The following is a 19870-nucleotide window of genomic DNA, read 5'->3' on the forward strand; positions in this document are numbered from 1 at the left end:
CATGGACCAAGAAGGAGGACAGTCTTACTCGACCATGAGTGACTGCCGATGATGATGAAATCACTTTTCTTTTTTTTTTTTTAAATACATTTAATTTTTTTTAGATTTGGTCTCAAGGCAAGTAATTCTACTGGCAAGCAGCATGTTTCAATGTTTTGTATGTGAATTAGTTCAAATTTGACGGTTAGGAAGTAAAAAAAAAAAAAAAGGAAAAAAAGGAAAAAAAAAAAAAAAGAAAAATTGCATTTTAGAGGTACTTTTTTGGGATCGTTAAAACTATTTTCAATCATTCTCTTTATTATCATTGTTTTATTTTTAGATATGGAGATTTGGTCTCCAGAGAAGTACATTTATTCAGAAACTGCAGGTTTTTTTGTTCTGAATGTGGATTATTTAAAATATGATGAGTGGGATGTTAAAACATATAAAAAGTGAAAAATTGCATTTTAAGCAGTACTTGTTTAGCATCTTTAAAACTATTTCAAATCATTCATTCCCTATGTATTTATTATTATTATTATTTTTTTTATTATTTATTATTTTTTATATTTTGTATCAAGACAAGAAATTTTACTCAGAAACCGCATATTTCAGTATTTTGTATGTGGATTATTTAAAATATGATGGGTGGGACATAAAATCTTCAATTCTGGAAAGACCCTGAAAAAAATATACTGCATATTAATAATAAAACATACCACTGCCATAAAATTAATTGTGCTTGGATTTTGTTGTATTTTTTCCAAGCATTTATATGAACAGATAATGTACAAATATATCAACTAGAACAGTTTTAGTTATTATCTGCTGGACTAAGAAGATTACATACTTTTTTCTCATGGTGGGCGTTCCATTGTACGTTACATTGTCGTTTCAATAAAGTTACATTCAAACAAGATGGCGACGCTCATAGTGTAGTCGTGCAAAGTGTAAACAGGTCATTGACATCTATATTTAAGACTGTACATCATATTTACATTATGGAGTTTGTCACCATGATACAGCCAACGACGCAGACATAAAGCAAATGAGGTAAAATGCACTCTATATCCTCTGTTTACCTTTAATAGCTGCAAGAAAGATACAAGTTGGAGAAATGAATGTCAACTAAATATTGTGAATATGATGTATGTTAACGAATGAATGAATTAGTTGGCGTAACAAATAGGTAACAATGTGTTTATGGTTGTGGCTGTCGATCGCACTGTTCTATAACTGCACTGCAGTTTCATCGGAGTCACAACAAAAACAGCTACGTTATCTATTTAATGCCATGACTGAAAGGCTTCTGTGTAATATATACATATTTTAATTTATTATTATTATTTTATTTTTGCCATTGGGCGGACATTAGGATATAAATAAGCCAACTTTAAATAAAGTATATCTGCTACCCTGTAACACGTGCACACAACTTCCCGACAACCTCGTGTAAGTGTTGATTTTTTTTACCCAGTCCGTATGGTTCTTACACGAATCGTTGAATGGTAGACATAAGTAATGACCCGATAATAGTAATTTGAACAGGTTTGCAGTCCGTTTTTTTCTGGAGATGGTTGAACCGCTTGGTCACCATAGAAACACGTTTTTCGTCTGTCACTCTGCCTTGGCTGCTGACTTCCTTCGCTGTTTCTGAAAGATACATTTCCACAAGCCCGTTAGTAAGGACATTGCATGTGTTAAATTGTCACACAATTTTGCTCGTTAATAATTAAATACAAATTATCTTTTCATCAGATTTGTTTTGTAGACCACATTATCAGTAGTTGTCACTTTCCCAAAATGCATTCATCAACTTCACATCATATTTTCATGGAATTTTGCACAACTTCCAAGCATTAGTGATTATGGATTTCGTTCACATTTTCATCTCAGCATCATGTCGGCTTGTGGAGATGATCTGATATGAGATTGAATTGATTGAGTGTGGCTGTTATACTCTGGTCTGCTCACAATGGACAAGCATTGAAGGGTGTCTTAAGGTTATCTTTGAAGCATTTAAAAATGTGTTTTTTACAACTATCAGAGCTAGACATAATAATCTCCTAATTAGTTAACTAATCAAAAAGAGTGCACTATTAGAATCCAACCAACTGAAGTTCTGTTTCTCTACTTTTTTTCTGTCTAAAGGAGGACAACATGACATCAGCTGTCGAATGTTGAGCTAAATCCACACGGACCTCCCTTTTGACACAGCTCCTATCAGCATTTTTATGTCCAGAATTGCATCGCAAGGTCGGTATGTGACATTTTGCTCTTTTATGAGACATATTTTTTTATTTTGCTCAATTTAGAACAGTTCTCAGGTCTCTTGAAAACATATTTGGGATGTTTTTGTCAAATACCTAAACATTAAGAAGTTTATCTCATAACATTCGATATCTTGTCTTGCAAATATTAAACTGTCTGTCTGAACCTGCTCGTATCCTGTCTGACACACTGAATTGCCAATTGTGAGGCAGGTGATTGGAAAAACTACCGTGATTTTCAGACTATAAGCCGCTACTTTTTTCCTTCATTTTGAATCCTGCGGTTTATAGTCCAGTGCGGCCTATTTGTTGATTTTTTTGGGGTTAATAGGTCACACTTTATTTGACAGTGGCGTTAACTAGACTGTCGAAAGACCGTCATAATTATGACATGGCAGTGGGCATTATGACAGATGTCATTAAGTGTCATCTGGCAAATTATGTCACTAACTCCATTTATGTCCAGCTCAGATCTTTTACATCCATTCAAAAGTGAGATAATTTGCCGGATAACACCAAATGACATCTGTTATAAGCATTCATTAATGCTCATGACAGTGTCATGTCATAATTATGATTGTCTAATGACAGTCTTAGGGCGCCACTGTCAAATAAAGTGTCACCAAATACCATAACAGGCAATTAATGAAACAACCGGAACAGTAACTGAAGAAATGATTAGCACAGAACATGAATTTTGATTGTAATTTACATCTGTAGCGCTGCAATGCATGCAAGAAGGCATGTTGGACAACAAGGCAGAAGTTGACTGTGGGAGCAGTGATGGCCAAATGAAGCTTCTTTGCAGCCAATTGGTACAAAGTTTCATGGTGGTTCATTTGGTCTTATGACAGTCTTCTGCTCCCGCTGTCAAATAAAGGGTTACCGATTAATATCTTTTGGTGTAGTACAATGAGGGCAGTTGCAGTTTATAGTCCAGTGCGGCTTATCTATGAATAAATGCCGTTTTGGTGTAAAATTTGGTTGGTGGCGGCTTATAGTCAGGTGCTCCTTAAAGTGAGAATATTACTGTAAATAAATAAAACCTTTTAAAATATTTTTCATCGTATTTGCTTTAGGCCAGCAGTTAATCATTAAAGTTCTACCAACCAGTACCCTGACACCTAATGTTTCCAAACATGATTAAAATATTGTATTAAGCCAATACAATACAATCCGAAACTGTTAGGCCATAACAATTTCTATCAAATTACAAATTAAATTTTTGTTGTCTTGATAGAATCATGAAGGTGTTGATGAGATGGATGGTACCATACCCTCAGAGTGTTGTTCAGTCTGGCCAAAGGGCTGCTCTCATGAACTTTGTCCACCGCAAGCTGTCCCCCAGTATTCGCACCTTGTTCAGTGAGACTGGTATGTGGGAGAAGGACTATCAAACAGAGACACGATGCAAAGTGGAGCAATGGTGGCACCCACGAATCATGGCCCAGTGCCGCGAGGACTCACTAGAAAAGGTAAAGACCCCCATACTGGCCAAATAATTGGTTTTATCAGTTAATTATTACCTGGGTCTTTCCCAAAGGGAAAGCACAGGTTATGTTGTTGTACAACTTTATTGTACTTTTTATTTTAGTTTATTTTTTACTTTTTTTCCCTCCAAATTGTGCTTCCGTTGCTCAGTGTAATCTGCATGCACTACTCTAAAAAACTAATTTACAAAGCATAGTCAGTATTGCCAAATCTGGTGACTTTTTAACCTGTCTAGTGCCTTTTTTTGTCATTATAGTTTTTTTTTAAGTCACTATAATCTTTAATTGCCGTAGTTTTCACACTATAAGCCGCTACACTGAACCCTACGGCACTAATAAGGAAGTGGCTTATTTATGGATTTTTTTACTATTGATAAATGTCAATGAGCTTCATGTTTTCTTGATTGAAAAAAAATTCTGTTTTCATTTTACGCCATGGCTCGGCGCGTCTTTCTTGCTTACCATCGGGTCAAGTTGGTCTCACAACAGCTCCATGGGGTTCAGATATGGTGACTATTGTTTAAAATAAAAAAAATCATTAATCAATGTTTTTACCCTTTTTTCTATTCATTTTGCAAGTCATTTGATAAATAAAAGTTGACTTTTAATGAAAAGCACAAAATTGTCTTGGTGACACCAAACTTTTGAACAGTAGTGTGTATATTCTCCAACGCATCCTTGCTACGTTATTAAGGCTCCATTTGTGAGAAGACAAGTTGTTTCCATGGTCATGCAAGCTTGTTGTCAAGAGAAAACTCTGGGGATTCTATAGATGAATAGGGCTCCATCCTATTCCATGTATGTGCCATTACAGAGGAACGATTTTTTTAGTTTAACAATGAGTGGCGAAACTGAGTTAAAAAGGCTGGATATCCACTGTTTTCCATGTTGAGAGGATGATATGCTTTCACTGCATAGCTGTTTTCAACCACCACTCAGAGGACTTGATTGCCGACGAAGGCAGATTTAAAGAGGAGGGATTGCCACTGTGTGCTACAACAAAGCTGCTATGCTAAGGCTAGCGCTGACAGCTGTTAGCCATGAGTTCAGCAAATACAATGGGCATTTTTAAGAAGACTTTGGGCAATGCTAGCTTAGGAATCAACGTAAAGTGGATATTTTTTCTTCTTCGTATAAGTAGTGACCTGTTTTAGTACCGTTAAGTCAAGTGTTTTTATGGTTTTACTGCCTCAGAAAACAGGTGGTGTCTGCTTCCCCTGAAAGGCGCTGCATATAAATGAGGAGAATGCAACCAACCCGGCGTGTTGATGATAATCTGGTTAATAAAGTTATTTTTAATCAGATCTTTCTGTGTAACATGGCTCTATCTCATATTAACACCTTAGCACCTGTGGCGTAGTTGCGGCGTTTCAGTATATATGGATGCTTTCTAAAAAGAAAATTGTGAAATTTGGGCAGTGTGTTTTATAGTCAGGACCACTCACTAGTGCGGAAATTACATTACAGTACTTAATAGGGTCACATACAACAACATGACCAGACATACCGGTAGTGTTGCACCGATACCATTTTTTGGCCCTGATACCGATACCTGGCTGTGCAGTATCGGCCGATACCAATACCACTCCGTTTGAAATGCACAAATACAAGCTGTGCACGAGTGAGTCTCTCTCTCTCTCTCTCTCTCTCTCTCTCTCTCTCTCGCTCTCTCTCTCTCTCTCTCTCTCTCTCTCTCTCTCTCTCTCTCTCTCTCTCTCTCTCTCTCTCTCTCTCTCTCTCTCTCTCTCTCTCTCTCTCTCTCTCTCTCTCTGTCTCTGACACACACACACACTTAGCCACTTAGCTTAGCTTACTTTGCTTACTTCTACAGCACTTTTGAATAGACTTGTCACCTGTCCTTTGAAATGAGGAATCGTTCCGAATTGTGAATTAAAAGTTGCGTACCGTATTGAACCAATATGGAATATGTATAAATAGATACATTTCTATGCATTTTAGGGGTTTTGGGGAAGTCCCTTTTTTTTCGTCGCCTGTACGGCTTTGGGCGCGGGGGGGGGGGGGGGGGGGGGGGGTGTGCATCACTTATTTCTATTTTTGAAAGGTGGCAAGCCTACTTTTGAAACATGTCTCAAATTACTGCGGCATTTCTTTCAGTAAAAGCAATAAAAGTATAGCAAACGAAGTGAACTGACCAGGGTTTGTTGCTCCGGTCTGGCCCCCTTCCTCTGGATAGCAGTCCTGCTGTGGCAGCCTCAAACTCTTTGTGTTCTTTCACATATTTCGTCTTCAAATGTTTTATCAGGTTCGAGGTATTGAAACTGGACAATTTAACCTCTCAAAACTTTCAGGCCGCAAATCGCGCATGAAGCCATTATACTTGCCCGAGTTTCGATGCTGAAATATTTCCAGTCCGCTGACATTTCTTCTCCTGGTTTGTTTTTCCTTCAAATGACAAAGCTGGCCGGGCATTAGTTAAGAGCGGCTATTGGCCCGCTGTCATTGATCTGGAGCAGGCCAGTAGCGATAGCTGCTTGGCATGCAAAGTGATCACGTGTCATGACACAACACAGTGTAGTGAGTGTCAGGAGAAAGAAGGCTGAGTTCAAGTGATACTAGTAAATGGTATCGGCGCCCTATTTGTTGGTACTCGCCGATACCACCATTTTAGTGCCGTATCGAGCCCCCCCCCCAATACTGGTATCGGTATGAGTGCAACATAAAAGCACTAAACAAGTATAACCCCATTTACCATTACTTACCAGTATTCTAACATTGCGTTTTGTATGCCGAGAAATGACCCTATTGGGAGGCAGTTGCTTGCTGAGACAGTTGACCTAAACTTCACCAAAGACATAGTGCCCATTTGAATGTAGCAAAAGCAAAACAACTTTGTATCTGAGGTTTGTGCTTCAAATATGTACATATTTTGCTGAGATCAGATCACTGTCTTGCCTTTATAATGCTGCATGAGAAAAGACTGGAGAGGAACTGTTACTTGTCAACAACAAATGTGTGAACTTGACGTCCTATTCACGTTGACAGCTCAATTCGTGATGTTAAGTTGTGAAGCATAAAATGTTCATTAATTACGAATGCTTTTGTATCAGAAGGGGTATTTTACCAAAAGTTCATTTTAAATTATCGTTTAAAAAAAAAACATAAAACATTTGTGGTATTTTATTTAAATTTTGGGCAAATCAATTATCAGTGGTTTAATTATTTTCATTGTCATTTGCTTTTCTAAAAAGAATGCGGGGAAAAAAGATAAAATCAATTAACTAACTCATGTAGAAGAAATAATCAGAGATGGCGACATTGCCCAGCCAGTCTTTTGTTCAATGTTCAATGTTGTGATATTGATCAGTGTAATTGAAGGCTGCGGCAATAGAAAAAAAAAATCAATCAGAGATGCTGTGCCAGCTTGTTGTTACTAGTTCGATGGTTACTTTTTGATACAGTCAAAGCTGAGGTCCTCGTTAGTGAACTTAAAGAAAAAAAAAACATGTCTGAGGAAAATTCAGGTACTTACAAACATTTTTGTGTATTTGTACTCTAATGTTCTCCAACAAATATGGGGGGAAAAAATCAAAATCCGGCCTATACATTTCACTGATGTAAAGGGTTTTCTTAAATTACTTGGTTAAGCGATTAATCGGACAATTAGTCATCCATCCAAACGATACTCCTCTATTACTCGTCGTCCCTGGCTGATTATACATCCTAATGGTATGATGGTGAGGCCGACAGTGATGAAGTCAGCCTTGGTCCTAATTAATTTATTGAAAAATTCATGGCTCAGGTTTCCTGTAATCATGTATAGCATGATGTATCTGGCACATGCTTGGTTGCTATGGTAACACTGTTGTGACTGTAAACCATCCATTAAAAGCTGCAAAGGCTCAGACTCTCTTCTGACACTATAATCAGAGCGCGTTCGAGCTTCATACAGGAATACACAAGTCATTGTTCTTTCTGTACATGTGATGAGTGATTGTTCTTTTTTTCACAACTGGTTAAGCAGCTTTTTTTGAAAGAAAATTCATTACAAAGACAGTTTTTATTTTATTGTTTATGCTTTACAGCAGATTCAATTGAGTTTTATTATCTCATCACACTACAATATTCTGACTCTGCTGCCTTTTTCATTGCAGCATCAAAACCGGGAGAAGTTCTATGTTCTCTCCATGTTCCCATACCCATCTGGACGGCTGCATATGGGCCATGTGCGAGTTTACACAATCAGCGACGTCATCGGCCACTTTCAAAGAATGAACGGTTACCAGGTTTGTGAACGGTTTTCATTATGTCACAGCCACGGCCACTTAAAAAAACTGTGGAAAATCAATACATTTCGTTCAAATACCATAGTTTTCTAATTATAGGTTACTGTAAGTCACACCAGCTAAAACATGCACAATGAGGAGTAAAAAAAAAAGTCACATTTTAGGAATGACCATAAAACGGAGGACAAAAGTCTCAATAGGCATGTAAGTACAGCCTTAAAAAATTCAAAATAACTAGTTTCCCAAACTCTTGAGGCACACCGTCCTTTACTGCTGGTTTTGTATTCTTTTGGGAATGAGCAATAGTATACTGTACTTGTTTGCACCAAACATACTGTACTTTTCCTCTTTTAGAAAAAGGTTTGGCGCTATCTACTGTAAGTACTGACAATCATTTGGGGTGAGAAGTTTAAAGTATGCAGTGCAACAAAATCTGATTAATATACAAAATATGGACGTATGGGTTGGATTGCATGTATGGGTTTCACAGTACACTGTGACGAAATGGTGGGCCAAAAATATGGGCCCCTTGGCATTATTTTGCTTAGGGCCCCCAAATGGCCTGACCTCACTGAAAAAGCGGGAGTGTAACAAAATAGCGATCAAATGCACAGGTGAATGAATGGCGAGCAAACAGCTGGCGAGGAGGTACGCGGCACGTATGCTGTCAAATGCGAACTCTGAGTGTTGACTGTAAAATGACAAGCGGTCAGATGACTATTGTTAACGCTGCCTTTATATGGTTACAAGACCCAGGCACAATACAACACACGCGGGGATGCGAGCTCAAACAACGGCCTAATAGTACTACCTTGTATCGGCTTAGCTGCCGTAAAGCAAGTGTAGTTATTGCCGCAAATATAAACAAAGGGCTTCACAATTGATACATGACAGACAGCGGCTAGTTTCTGAAGTTGGCACCCTTCCTCGGGTGGCCCATCAGCGGCGGCGACGTCGTCTGCCCGTCCGGCGTTAATCAGAGTACGTCACGTTGGGAGGGGAGGCAACCAGCTGGCGGACGCGACGATCAGCTGACTGACAGTCTCAAAAAAGATAACAATTAAACGGCCAGGCCGTCGCACCACTCAGAAGTGCAGTGAGCAGCGTGGGTAACGGTTAAATGTAAACATGGAAGAAAAGAAAAGCAGGTTGGCCCAATGGGTGGGGAATTCAAATTAAAGAATATAGATGGAACAACTCTCAGAAAATGTAAATAAGTTGATTTGCCTCAGCAACTGGCTAAAGGATGAGTAGGGAAGAGGGCCACATTTATGTGTACACTACACACACTTTGCACACATTATAAATAATACTGTTTTTGTTACTGTTCTAAGGCTCTGTAGTGTGTTTGTTTTGGCAGAGAAAAAGAAAATGTCTTCAACAGAAAGAATGTTAATGTTAATGCCATCTTGTGGATTTATTGTTATAATCAACAAATACAGTACTTATGTACAGTATGTTGAATGTATATATCTGTCTCGTGTCTTATCTTTCCATTCCAAAAAGAATTTACAGAAAAATATGGCATATTTAAGAGATGGTTTGAATTGCAATTAATTACGATTAATTAATTTTTAAGCTGTGATTAACTCAATATAAAAATTTTAATCGTTTGACAGCCCTTACCTAACCCTTACTTTTCGAGGCTGTGGTCATCAAGGTACTAACCCTTACTTTTCGAGGCTGTGGTCATAAAGTTAATATGAGAAACTTGAAGGTGATCAGTGTTGCAACTGTTCAATTTTGCACATAAGATATTTTTTAAAGAAAAAGTCTTAGCCAAATGTTATTTATTTTTATTTTGTTTCAGAATATTGTATTTTCTATTTTTTAACAGAATTCTAGCTTTGTATAGGCTAATGTTCCTATTTTTTTAATTAATTAATTAATTTATTTATTTATTATTTTTTAAAACCTGTCCTGTTCAGCTGTTTGACACAGAGAATGGAAGTCTAAGTGCCCGGATTCTGAACAGTTTTAATGTTTCACATGGAGAGTCTGACATACTCCCATTGTGATCCTTCAAATTACCTTTTTATTATGACAAAGCAGCGAACAGGAAGGGATTATGGGGGGACAGAAGAAAAGAAATACAAGAGAAGAAAGCAAAGGAGCCACCGTCCCCCCCCCGGGACCCAGGATGGTCCCCCGGGCCACCCGCGCGCCCATCAACCGGCCTTCAGGGATGGCAGGAGGGGACGCATCACCAACCCCACGCCTACACCCACCCCCGCCCGCCCACCCGGGCCACGAGCCACAGCCACAGCCCCCCAACCGGCACGGCACGCCACGGGACCCCCAGCGGCCCACCAAGCCCCAGGCAAGGCAGGGTCCCCCGCCGGTGCAGGCAACACCCCGCTGATACACCGGCGCCCAGCCAGCGACCCGCGACGGAGCGCAGGGCGGATGCCCAGCCAGAGAAGAGAGGGGAAGGCGGAGGCAGGAGAACGCCCAGGAACTGCCACGGGGCGATGCAAGATCGGAGACCCGACCCCCCAACCCACTCCCGCGGCCGGCAGCCGAGGCAGAGGGGAGGCCACACCCCGGGAGCCACGCCATATAGAAAAAGTGTGGGACCCACCTACCACCCTATTACTGTGGCTGCCAGGTTCCCGACTGGCAGCCATCACCCAGCACCGTGATGGGGGTGTGAGGGGAGGTTAGTGCAATGTATGCATTAAAATAGGAGAGCTTGGCTTGGGGCAGTGGGACCGCAGCATGGAGTTTCTGTCCAGCCGCCCGTCCCACCGCCCTTTGCCGGAGCTCTCCTGTGGAGTATGATGTGTGTGGTGCGTTTAAAAAAGGTGCAGGGATGGCGGGGCCTGTGGTGAGGAGGCAGCCGTGAGGCCCCCCCGCCCCCCAACAGGTCCCAACCATCCCACAACCTTGGTGTGTGGTGCATTAAAAACAGGGGGGAGTCGGGCTGGGACTGTAAAACCCCGTCCCAACTCTACCCGGAGAAATGTATGAGCATGTAAGTGCCAGGGTGAAAAATATTTACAGTGCCGAAGTGAGAAGTGCGTGAGTTAAGAGGCAGGCTCCCGCAGGCGTGGCCCTGTCCACCAGAACCACCGGCCCCAGGGCGGAAGAAGCGTCAGGGCCCCGATCAATCCCCGCCCCAGACCACCCACGGCGCTTCCGCGACCGCCCACCCCCCTCCCACCCACCGAGCACCCACCCCGCACCCCGAGCAGGCGCCACACCAAGCGCCGGCGACCAGGGGGCGTCCACCCCACCGGCAAGGGACAGCAAGCCTCACCCTAGGCCCCGCGGGCCCCAAGAGGCCCCGCCAACGACCCCGCCGGCCGGGGGGCAGCCGCGGCCGCCGCGGCCCAGGGAGGCAGACAGGGCCGGAAACAGACCAAGGGGAGGGAAGCGCACCCCCCACAACCCACCCCCGGGCCAAGAGGGGCGCGCGGTATGGCACCAGAGGGCACCTCCCCGGCACCCGGTACAGGGAGACGCGGCTCCGGCCGGGCGGACCTGGGAGGGAACCATGGCTGCCGCATACACCCCCCGGCCCCCACCCCAACTCCACCCCACCCCGGCCGGCCGGGGAAGGGCCGCGGCCCCGGACCGGCACCCGCGCGGCCCCCCCCACCCGCCCACGACACCAGCGCGCGCCCGACGGGACCCCCCCCGCACAGCCAGACGCAACCAGACAAGCCCCGGCCGAAAATCCCAGGGGCCAAGACCGCCGGCGGAACGGCCCAGGGCAGGACGCCAACAAACTCCACTTGTAAAGCTGATAGAAGAAGAGGTTTATCAAACACCATTAGATGTATGCCAAGGACCAGTAAAGTGTATTATTTACGCATAGTTCCTTAATTGTTCCAAGTCTGATAAGTAATACTGGACTGTCTCAGGAAATTAGAATACACAATATTCAAATTTTTTGAGACAGTCCTGTGTATATATACAGGACTGTCTCAGGAAATTAGAATACACAATATTCTAATTTCCTGACTGTCTCAAATTAGAATACACAATATTCTAATTTCCTGACTGTCTCAGGAAATTAGAATATTGTGTATTCTAATTTCCTGAGACAGTCCTGTATATATACACAGGACTGTCTCAAAAAATTAGAATATTGTGTATTCTAATTTTCTGAGACAGTCCAGTATATAGGGTGTTCCAAAAAAAGTTGCATATGATCCCCAGTAGCTGGAAACCAAATTGTCTATGAGTATCCTTGTGAAATAAGCCCATTGACCGACTAAACTGTGAAGGAAGAAAAATTATTTATTACATGCTGTTGGGAGTGTATAAAACAGTTCGGATTTAAACATGTCCAGTTTCCAGCTGCAGAAGGATGCATACAACTTCCCTGGACACCCCGCATACATCCATTTATGTATACATTTCTATTATTTTTGTGGCATTCCTTCGCAGGTGAGAGAGAATCCTTATTCTATGTTCATCATTCTTGCGACCGTTTCCCACTGTTGTTCGTATTTGACCATTTTATTTGTCTGTTTGGCAGATATTTTTTCGAATGTTATATATTCAATGATTAGATTTAGCCATTGGTTAATGCTAATGTTTGTTTGTTTTTCCAATTCAACAATATTGTTTTTTTGGCTATCGTTAGACTTGCTAGTAGTGGACGGGTTAATCAACAAATACAGTACTTATGTACAGTATGTTGAATGTATATATCCGTCTCGTGTCTTATCTTTCCATTCCAAAAAGAATTTACAGAAAAATATGGCATATTTAAGAGATGGTTTGAATTGCAATTAATTACGATTAATTAATTTTTAAGCTGTGATTAACTCAATATAAAAATTTTAATCGTTTGACAGCCCTTTCCTAACCCTTACTTTTCGAGGCTGTGGTCATCAAGGTACTAACCCTTACTTTTCGAGGCTGTGGTCATAAAGTTAATATGAGAAACTTGAAAGTGATCAGTGTTGCAACTGTTCAGTTTTGCACATAAGATATTTTTTAAAGAAAAAGTCTTAGCCAAATGTTATTTATTTTTATTTTGTTTCAGAATATTGTATTTTCTATTTTTGAGCAGAATTCTAGCTTTGTATAGGCTAATGTTCCTATTGTTGAAAGCACAAAAGTGTGTAATAAACAACTAGCACATTTATATTTTGCATTTTGTTTTCTTACTGTACCGAAAATGTACCGAACCGTGACCTCAAAACCGAGGTACGTACCGAACCAAGATTTTTGTGTACCGTTACACCCCTACTTCTTATTATTTAATAATATATTACAGGGATGTCCTGATCGCGTATTTTTGCACATGAGTCAGAGTCACCTGATTTTGAGAATCTGCTGATTTAGAGTCCCAATCCCATGCAGAAAAAAAAGTTTATTTATTTATTTATTTTTTTTTTTAAATTTGAACAAATGTTCCAAAAGTGTTACGGTACTTTACGCATTACAGTACCTATATTTAGGTATCTTTTGTTAATGCCATCCTATTTCTGGATTTTTTTGTTTCTCTTTAGCCCTTAAAAAGTAAAATATTTGAATATATCAATTTGGCCTGAACGATATTTGAAAAAACTAACATTGCAATTTTTGGGGGGTTTGTGGTATATTGCGATATTAACTTTTGATATTAAAACTAGAAGAATTTTCACCAGATAACTGAATAGCTTTGTTTGGAATCGGCCTGAACGATATTGGAAAAAATTAAAATTGCAATATATATTGCCAAGGTTCCACACTTACTTTTTGCATTTGTTTCACTGGTGCATCTAATATTTTTTCTTAAGGTGCACCAGCACAAAATGTAGGCGCACCCAGATTTTTCATTGCATCACCTTTAATGCCATATTTTTAATCACTCTTAGTAATATTCATATAATTCATATGAGCTTTGACACTCATGCTGCAGAATTGCTTACACAATGAATGGGATGGCATAGCACACTTCAGGGCTGCACACTTTGGGCTGCAAGTGATGATTAACACATTTTTGCCTTTGATCATAGAGCTACCGAGTCTTCTCTGGACAGATTAAAGCTACAAACCCGTCAATCATTGTTAACTTTAAGTACCAAATGCCAGCTGCATTGGTCACCAAGAAAAACAGTTTGGTCGCACAGTTTAGCAAGAGGGAGGGTGAAAGGCTGTGGGGCTGTATGAGCATGAAGCAGAAAAACATAAATTTTGTTTTTTGAATTCAAATCCTGATCCTTTTCACCCTGATTCCGATCCTCTTCCTATCACGTGATCGGACCGGGACATCCCTAATATAATATATATTACAAATGACTTCATGCTAATTATGACCCCCACAAAAAATAAATAAAATAAAACATTGATTTAATCTGCCCATGACATATTTTCCTTCATCTGTTAAGGTTTTATATGTAGTTTTGTTAAATCTAGTAGGGCTTGGATGTTTTTCTTTTTAATCAAACCTGAGACCATCCTAACCATAGCCCAGACATATGAAGAAAACTAAAGATTGTTCATATGAAATAAGCAAACTTTCCAGAAATGATGTGTCTATTCACATGTCAGGAAAAGCTTAACTTTTTGTTTAGTTAAAGGGCATTTTTTATGATGATAGGTGTGTGTGTGACCTGATTTAACTTAAGTTTGAATGAAATTGGTGTATTTTTGGCACAGATCCATCCACTTACAGTATATGAGGTTGGGGATTCTTATGCAACTACTTGACCTCAGCTTTTTTTTTTTGCTTGCCCTCTCGAAACAATTTGATTTGTCCAGTTGAGTTGTACAGACCATAGGCCGCATTTCACCTCACATTACAGAGACATTACGTGTAAAGTCTTTTTAGAGTCTCTGTATTTTAAAGCATCAATGTCATCTTTCTGAATGAGTTTTCTTTTTCTCCAAATAATAGTAACAAAAAGGTAGCTACTTGATAAGATTTTTCCAGAGTGGCAGTTTGTTTCTGACTGAAGCTAATGCTTGTAAACTGGTAATTTGGCTGTACTTCCACTATTTGATCAATCTCCTTCTCAGTAAGACCTGGTATGGAGTAGTTAAGGTAAAAGTAAAATCCATAGTCTTGATCTTGAACACCCTGCTGAGTTATTGACTCCTTTACGCAAGCGTCAATCACCATACTCTGGTTTGCATCCACTAAACCGTAGGCGTTAGTGAAAGTGTCACTGCATCTCTTGATGTGTTGATGACAACCTGTAGGTCCCCCCCACACACACCTAAGCGGTTTGATTCACATGGTGCATAACAAGCAACTTGGGATTTCTTTCCATGGTGGATTTTAGGTAATGTGCTGTCACCTGTAACATACAAAAACCCTCTGGCTTTTTCCTAAGCAGGAAGAAGGTTTCACATGACTGGCAAACTACTTCTTGGAGACAAGCCCACGTTTTCTAAGCATCTGTCAGAAAAGTGAACCTGATTCTGCTATATGCACACACTGTCTACCCCCAGTTAATTAATGAAGGTACACTCAGTAGATGGTCACGCACTGTTGCTATTTCCAGCTTGTGGGAAGCAGTTCCCTGTGTGCGCTACATCTCGACAGTTTTTCACTCAGGAGAAATGTCTGCTCTTTGGTACACTCATGATTAACAAACATCTAATGACAACAGGAAGTCCAAACAGAGCAATTACTCTCGACTCACCTGAATGATGGCGTAAAAGTGGCATGAAAGTAAAAATGTCTGTCTGAAAAACACAACTGCAGGCATAATAAACACAAATAAGTAGTGGAAGTATGTTAAGAGTTTATGGTTTAGCTTACTCTTAGCAAAAAATCAGTTTAGTTTGTGTTAATTTTGTTCAATAGGTTGCTCTTTTTAAAACTTTAAAACAGAGGCTGGAAGAAACTAACCTTTTACCTGAAAATATCATGGTTATCTTCATTTTTTGTAGTGGCTATAAGCCCATCAGGACCAATTTTTGTCACCTATAGGTGAACGTTTTGAATGCGTAGTATTGTTTATTTATTTATTTTATTTTTTTTTTTTTGGGGGGGGGGGGGGCTTCTCAGGGTGTTGGCATACCCTAGCCCCCACTTTGGTGCAAGGAGAAACTGTATACACAGTCCAATTAATGGTATTTAGTTTGTAATATAGTAAAAAAAAGGTGGGTGGGTGGGCGGGGGGGTTTATAAAAAGTTACATAAACAGTTGAGTATACAGTGGGGCAAATAAGTATTTAGTCAACCACTAATTGTGCAAGTTTTCCCACTTGAAAATATTAGAGAGGTAATATTCAACGTGGGTAAACCTCAACCATGAGAGACAGAATGTGGAAAAAAAAAACTGAAAATCACATTGTTTGACTTTTAAAGAATTTATTTGCAAATCATGGTGGAAAATAAGTATTTGGTCTATACCAAAAGTTCCTCTCAATACTTTGTTATATACCCTTTGTTGGCAATAACGGAGGCCAAACGTTTTCTGTAACTCTTCACAAGCTTTTCACACACTGTTTCTGGTATTTAAATACACACGGTAAAAAGTTAAATACAGCAAAAAAGTGTCGTTAACGACAGCCCCAAAACATAACTGCTCTAGAGGAGATCTGCATGGAGGAATGGGCCAAAATACCAGAAACAGTGTGTGAAAAGCTTGTGAAGAGTTACAGAAAACGTTTGGCCTCCGTTATTGCCAACAAAGGGTACATAACAAAGTATTGAGATGAACTTCTGGTATTGACCAAATACTTATTTTCCACCATGATTTGCAAATAATTCTTTAAAAAACAAACAATGTGTTTTTTGTTTTTTTTCCCCACATTCTGTCTCTCATGTTTGAGGTTTAACTATGATGACAGTTATAGGCCTCTCTAATATTTTCAAGTGGGAGAACTTGCACAATTAGTGGTTGACTAAATACTTATTTGCCCCACTGTACCACAAACTGCAGCACAAAGTTTACTGTTAAATTGACCACAAACTACCATACAGAGGATTATAATTAACCATTTTTTAATAGCAACCAACTGTAACAAATTATATATATATATATATATATATATATATATATATATATATATATATATATATAATGCGACCGCTGCTATAAACTATGTCCACATAATGCAACGGTATATGTATATATATATATATATATAAGGCGGCACGGTGGCTGAGTGGTTAGCACGTCTGCCTCACAGTTCTGAGATCAAGGGTTCAATCCCGGGCTTCGGCCTTCCTGTGTGGAGTTTGCATGTTCTCCCCGTGCCTGCGTGGGTTTCCTCCGGGAACTCCGGTTTCCTCCCACATCCCAAAAACATGCATGGTAGGCTGATTGAACACTCTAAATTGTCCATAGGTGTGAGTGTGTGCGTGAATGGTTGTGTGTCTCCTTGTGCCCTGCGATTGGCTGGCAACCAATTCAGGGTGTCCCCTGCCTACTGCCCGAAGTTAGCTGGGACAGGCTCCAGCACCTCCGCGACCCTCGTGAGGAATAAGCGGCATGGAAAATGAATGAATGAATGAATATATATATATATATGTACAGTGCCTTGCAAAAGTATTCGGCCCCCTTGAACCTTGCAACCTTTCGCCACATTTCAGGCTTCAAACATAAAGATATAAAATTTTAATTTTTTGTCAAGAATCAACAACAAGTGGGACACAATCGTGAAGTGGAACAAAATGTATTGGATAATTTAAACTTTTTTAACAAATAAAAAACTGAAAAGTGGGGCGTGCAATATTATTCGGCCCCCTTGCGTTATTACTTTGTAGCGCCACCTTTTGCTCCAGTTACAGCTGCAAGTCACTTGGGGTATGTTTCTATCAGTTTTGCACATCGAGAGAGTGACATTCTTGCCCATTCTTCCTTGCAAAACAGCTCGAGCTCGGTGAGGTTGGATGGAGAGTGTTTGTGAACAGCAGTCTTCAGCTCTTTCCACAGATTCTCGATTGGATTCAGGTCTGGACTTTGACTTGGCCATTCTAACACCTGGATACGTTTATTTTTGAACCATTCCATTGTAGATTTGGCTTTATGTTTTGGATCATTGTCCTGTTGGAAGATAAATCTCCGTCCCAGTCTCAGGTCTTGTGCAGATACCAACAGGTTTTCTTCCAGAATGTTCCTGTATTTGGCTGCATCCATCTTCCCGTCAATTTTAACCATCTTCCCTGTCCCTGCTGAAGAAAAGCAGGCCCAAACCATGATGCTGCCACCACCATGTTTGACAGTGGGGATGGTGTGTTCAGGGTCAGCTGTGTTGCTTTTACGCCAAACATATCGTTTTGCATTGTGGCCAAAAGTTCAATTTTGGTTTCATCTGACCAGAGCACCTTCTTCCACATGTTTGGTGTGTCTCCCAGGTGGCTTGTGGCAAACCTTAAACGAGACTTTTTATGGATATCTTTGAGAAATGCCTTTCTTCTTGCCACTCTTCCATAAAGGCCAGATTTGTGCAGTGTACGACTGATTGTGTCCTGTGGACAGACTCTCCCACCTCAGCTGTAGATCTCTGCAGTTCATCCAGAGTGATCATGGGCCTCTTGGCTGCATCTCTGATCAGTTTTCTCCTTGTTTGAGAAGAAAGTCTGGAAGGACGGCTGGGTCTTGGTAGATTTGCAGTGGTCTGATGCTCCTTCCATTTCAATATGATGGCTTGCACATTGCTCCTTGAGATGTTTAAAGCTTGGGAAATCTTTTTGTATCCAAATCCGGCTTTAAACTTCTCCACAACAGTATCTCGGACTTGCCTGGTGTGTTCCTTGGTTTTCATGATGCTCTCTGCACTTTAAACAGAACCCTGAGACTATCACAGAGCAGGTGTATTTATACGGAGACTTGATTACACACAGGTGGATTCTATTTATCATCATCGGTCATTTAGGACAACATTGGATCATTCAGAAATCCTCACTGAACTTCTGGAGTGAGTTTGCTGCACTGAAAGTAAAGGGGCCGAATAATATTGCACGCCCCACTTTTCAGTTTTTTATTTGTTAAAAAAGTTTAAATTATCCAATAAATGTTGTTCCACTTCACGATTGTGTCCCACTTGTTGTTGATTCTTGACCAAAAAATTAAATTTCATATCTTTATGTTTGAAGCCTGAAATGTGGCGAAAGGTTGCAAGATTCAAGGGGGCCGAATACTTTTGCAAGGCTCTGTATATATATATGTATTTAAAAAGAATATTTTAACATTCTTAATTACTACAGCAATTAAATTAAAAACATATATATTTCTTTGTTAAATCTGTAGTAGTTTTAGAAAAAATTACGGTATTTTTTTTAGTCCCTCATATTACTGTGATCCAATCTTTTTATTGCAATAAATTAACATGTTTGGTTTGACAGAATTTTTGTTTCTATTTTCCACTATTTTGCTGTATTTAACTTTTTACCGTGTGTATTTAACTTGGTTTAAACAGCTTCACGTACATGGTGTATTGGTTGACTCTGAGGCATGTATTGTTATTTATGATGTATTTTATACTGTTTAAAAGATCTGCAAATTCAGAAAATCCGACTTGATTTTCTTGTTGTGGGAGTAAGAAGTCAGATTTCTTTACAGACTGGCATCAAACTTGCTGTCCATCTCTTTGCTGATTCTTGACATTCCTGTTGTGTCTCCATGATGATAGTTTGGGAATTCACCTGTGAAAATTGAGACGCCTCTAGTATACATTGGCACCAATACCATCAAGCTACCATGGCAAAAAGTACCTTTTTTGAACTTGACTATACAGAGGCAACTTCACAATTCGAGCAGAGAACGGCTGCATGATAAACAACAGTAACAACACAACATTAATGAGGAGATTTTTTTTCAGCTTTATTTGAACAGGTTGTCTTTGCTTGCGTTTGGATCAGTGCTCTTTTCTTCCTCCTGAGCAGTCGCACTGGTACACTCTCTTAGCCTATTACGATCTAGTACTTGGCTTTAAAAAGGAGGCCTATGCAGTTACCAAGGATACCAACTCGTGTGAAATATCAGAC

General features: G+C 40.2%; 1 protein-coding gene across 3 annotated transcripts in view; it reads left to right on the forward strand.

Annotated features, from left to right (window-relative positions):
• The first annotated feature begins 887 nt into the window (after positions 1–887).
• The window catches only part of lars2 (leucyl-tRNA synthetase 2, mitochondrial), a 66196-nt gene continuing 47213 nt past the window's right edge, over positions 888–19870 (forward strand). The window contains exons 1-4 of one of the 3 annotated variants that reach the window (XM_057834523.1): positions 888–1032; positions 2131–2239; positions 3490–3724; positions 7852–7983. In XM_057834523.1, coding sequence (XP_057690506.1) covers positions 2214–2239; positions 3490–3724; positions 7852–7983 — 393 coding nt within the window. In that variant the 5' untranslated portion in view covers positions 888–1032; positions 2131–2213. Of the gene's footprint in view, positions 1033–2130; positions 2240–3489; positions 3725–7851; positions 7984–19870 lie in introns of those variants that run through there. The other 2 variants (XM_057834524.1, XM_057834525.1) reach the window with 2 other exon arrangements.

Source organism: Corythoichthys intestinalis, chromosome 4, assembly GCF_030265065.1.
Source record: "Corythoichthys intestinalis isolate RoL2023-P3 chromosome 4, ASM3026506v1, whole genome shotgun sequence".
Lineage (NCBI taxonomy): Eukaryota > Metazoa > Chordata > Actinopteri > Syngnathiformes > Syngnathidae > Corythoichthys > Corythoichthys intestinalis.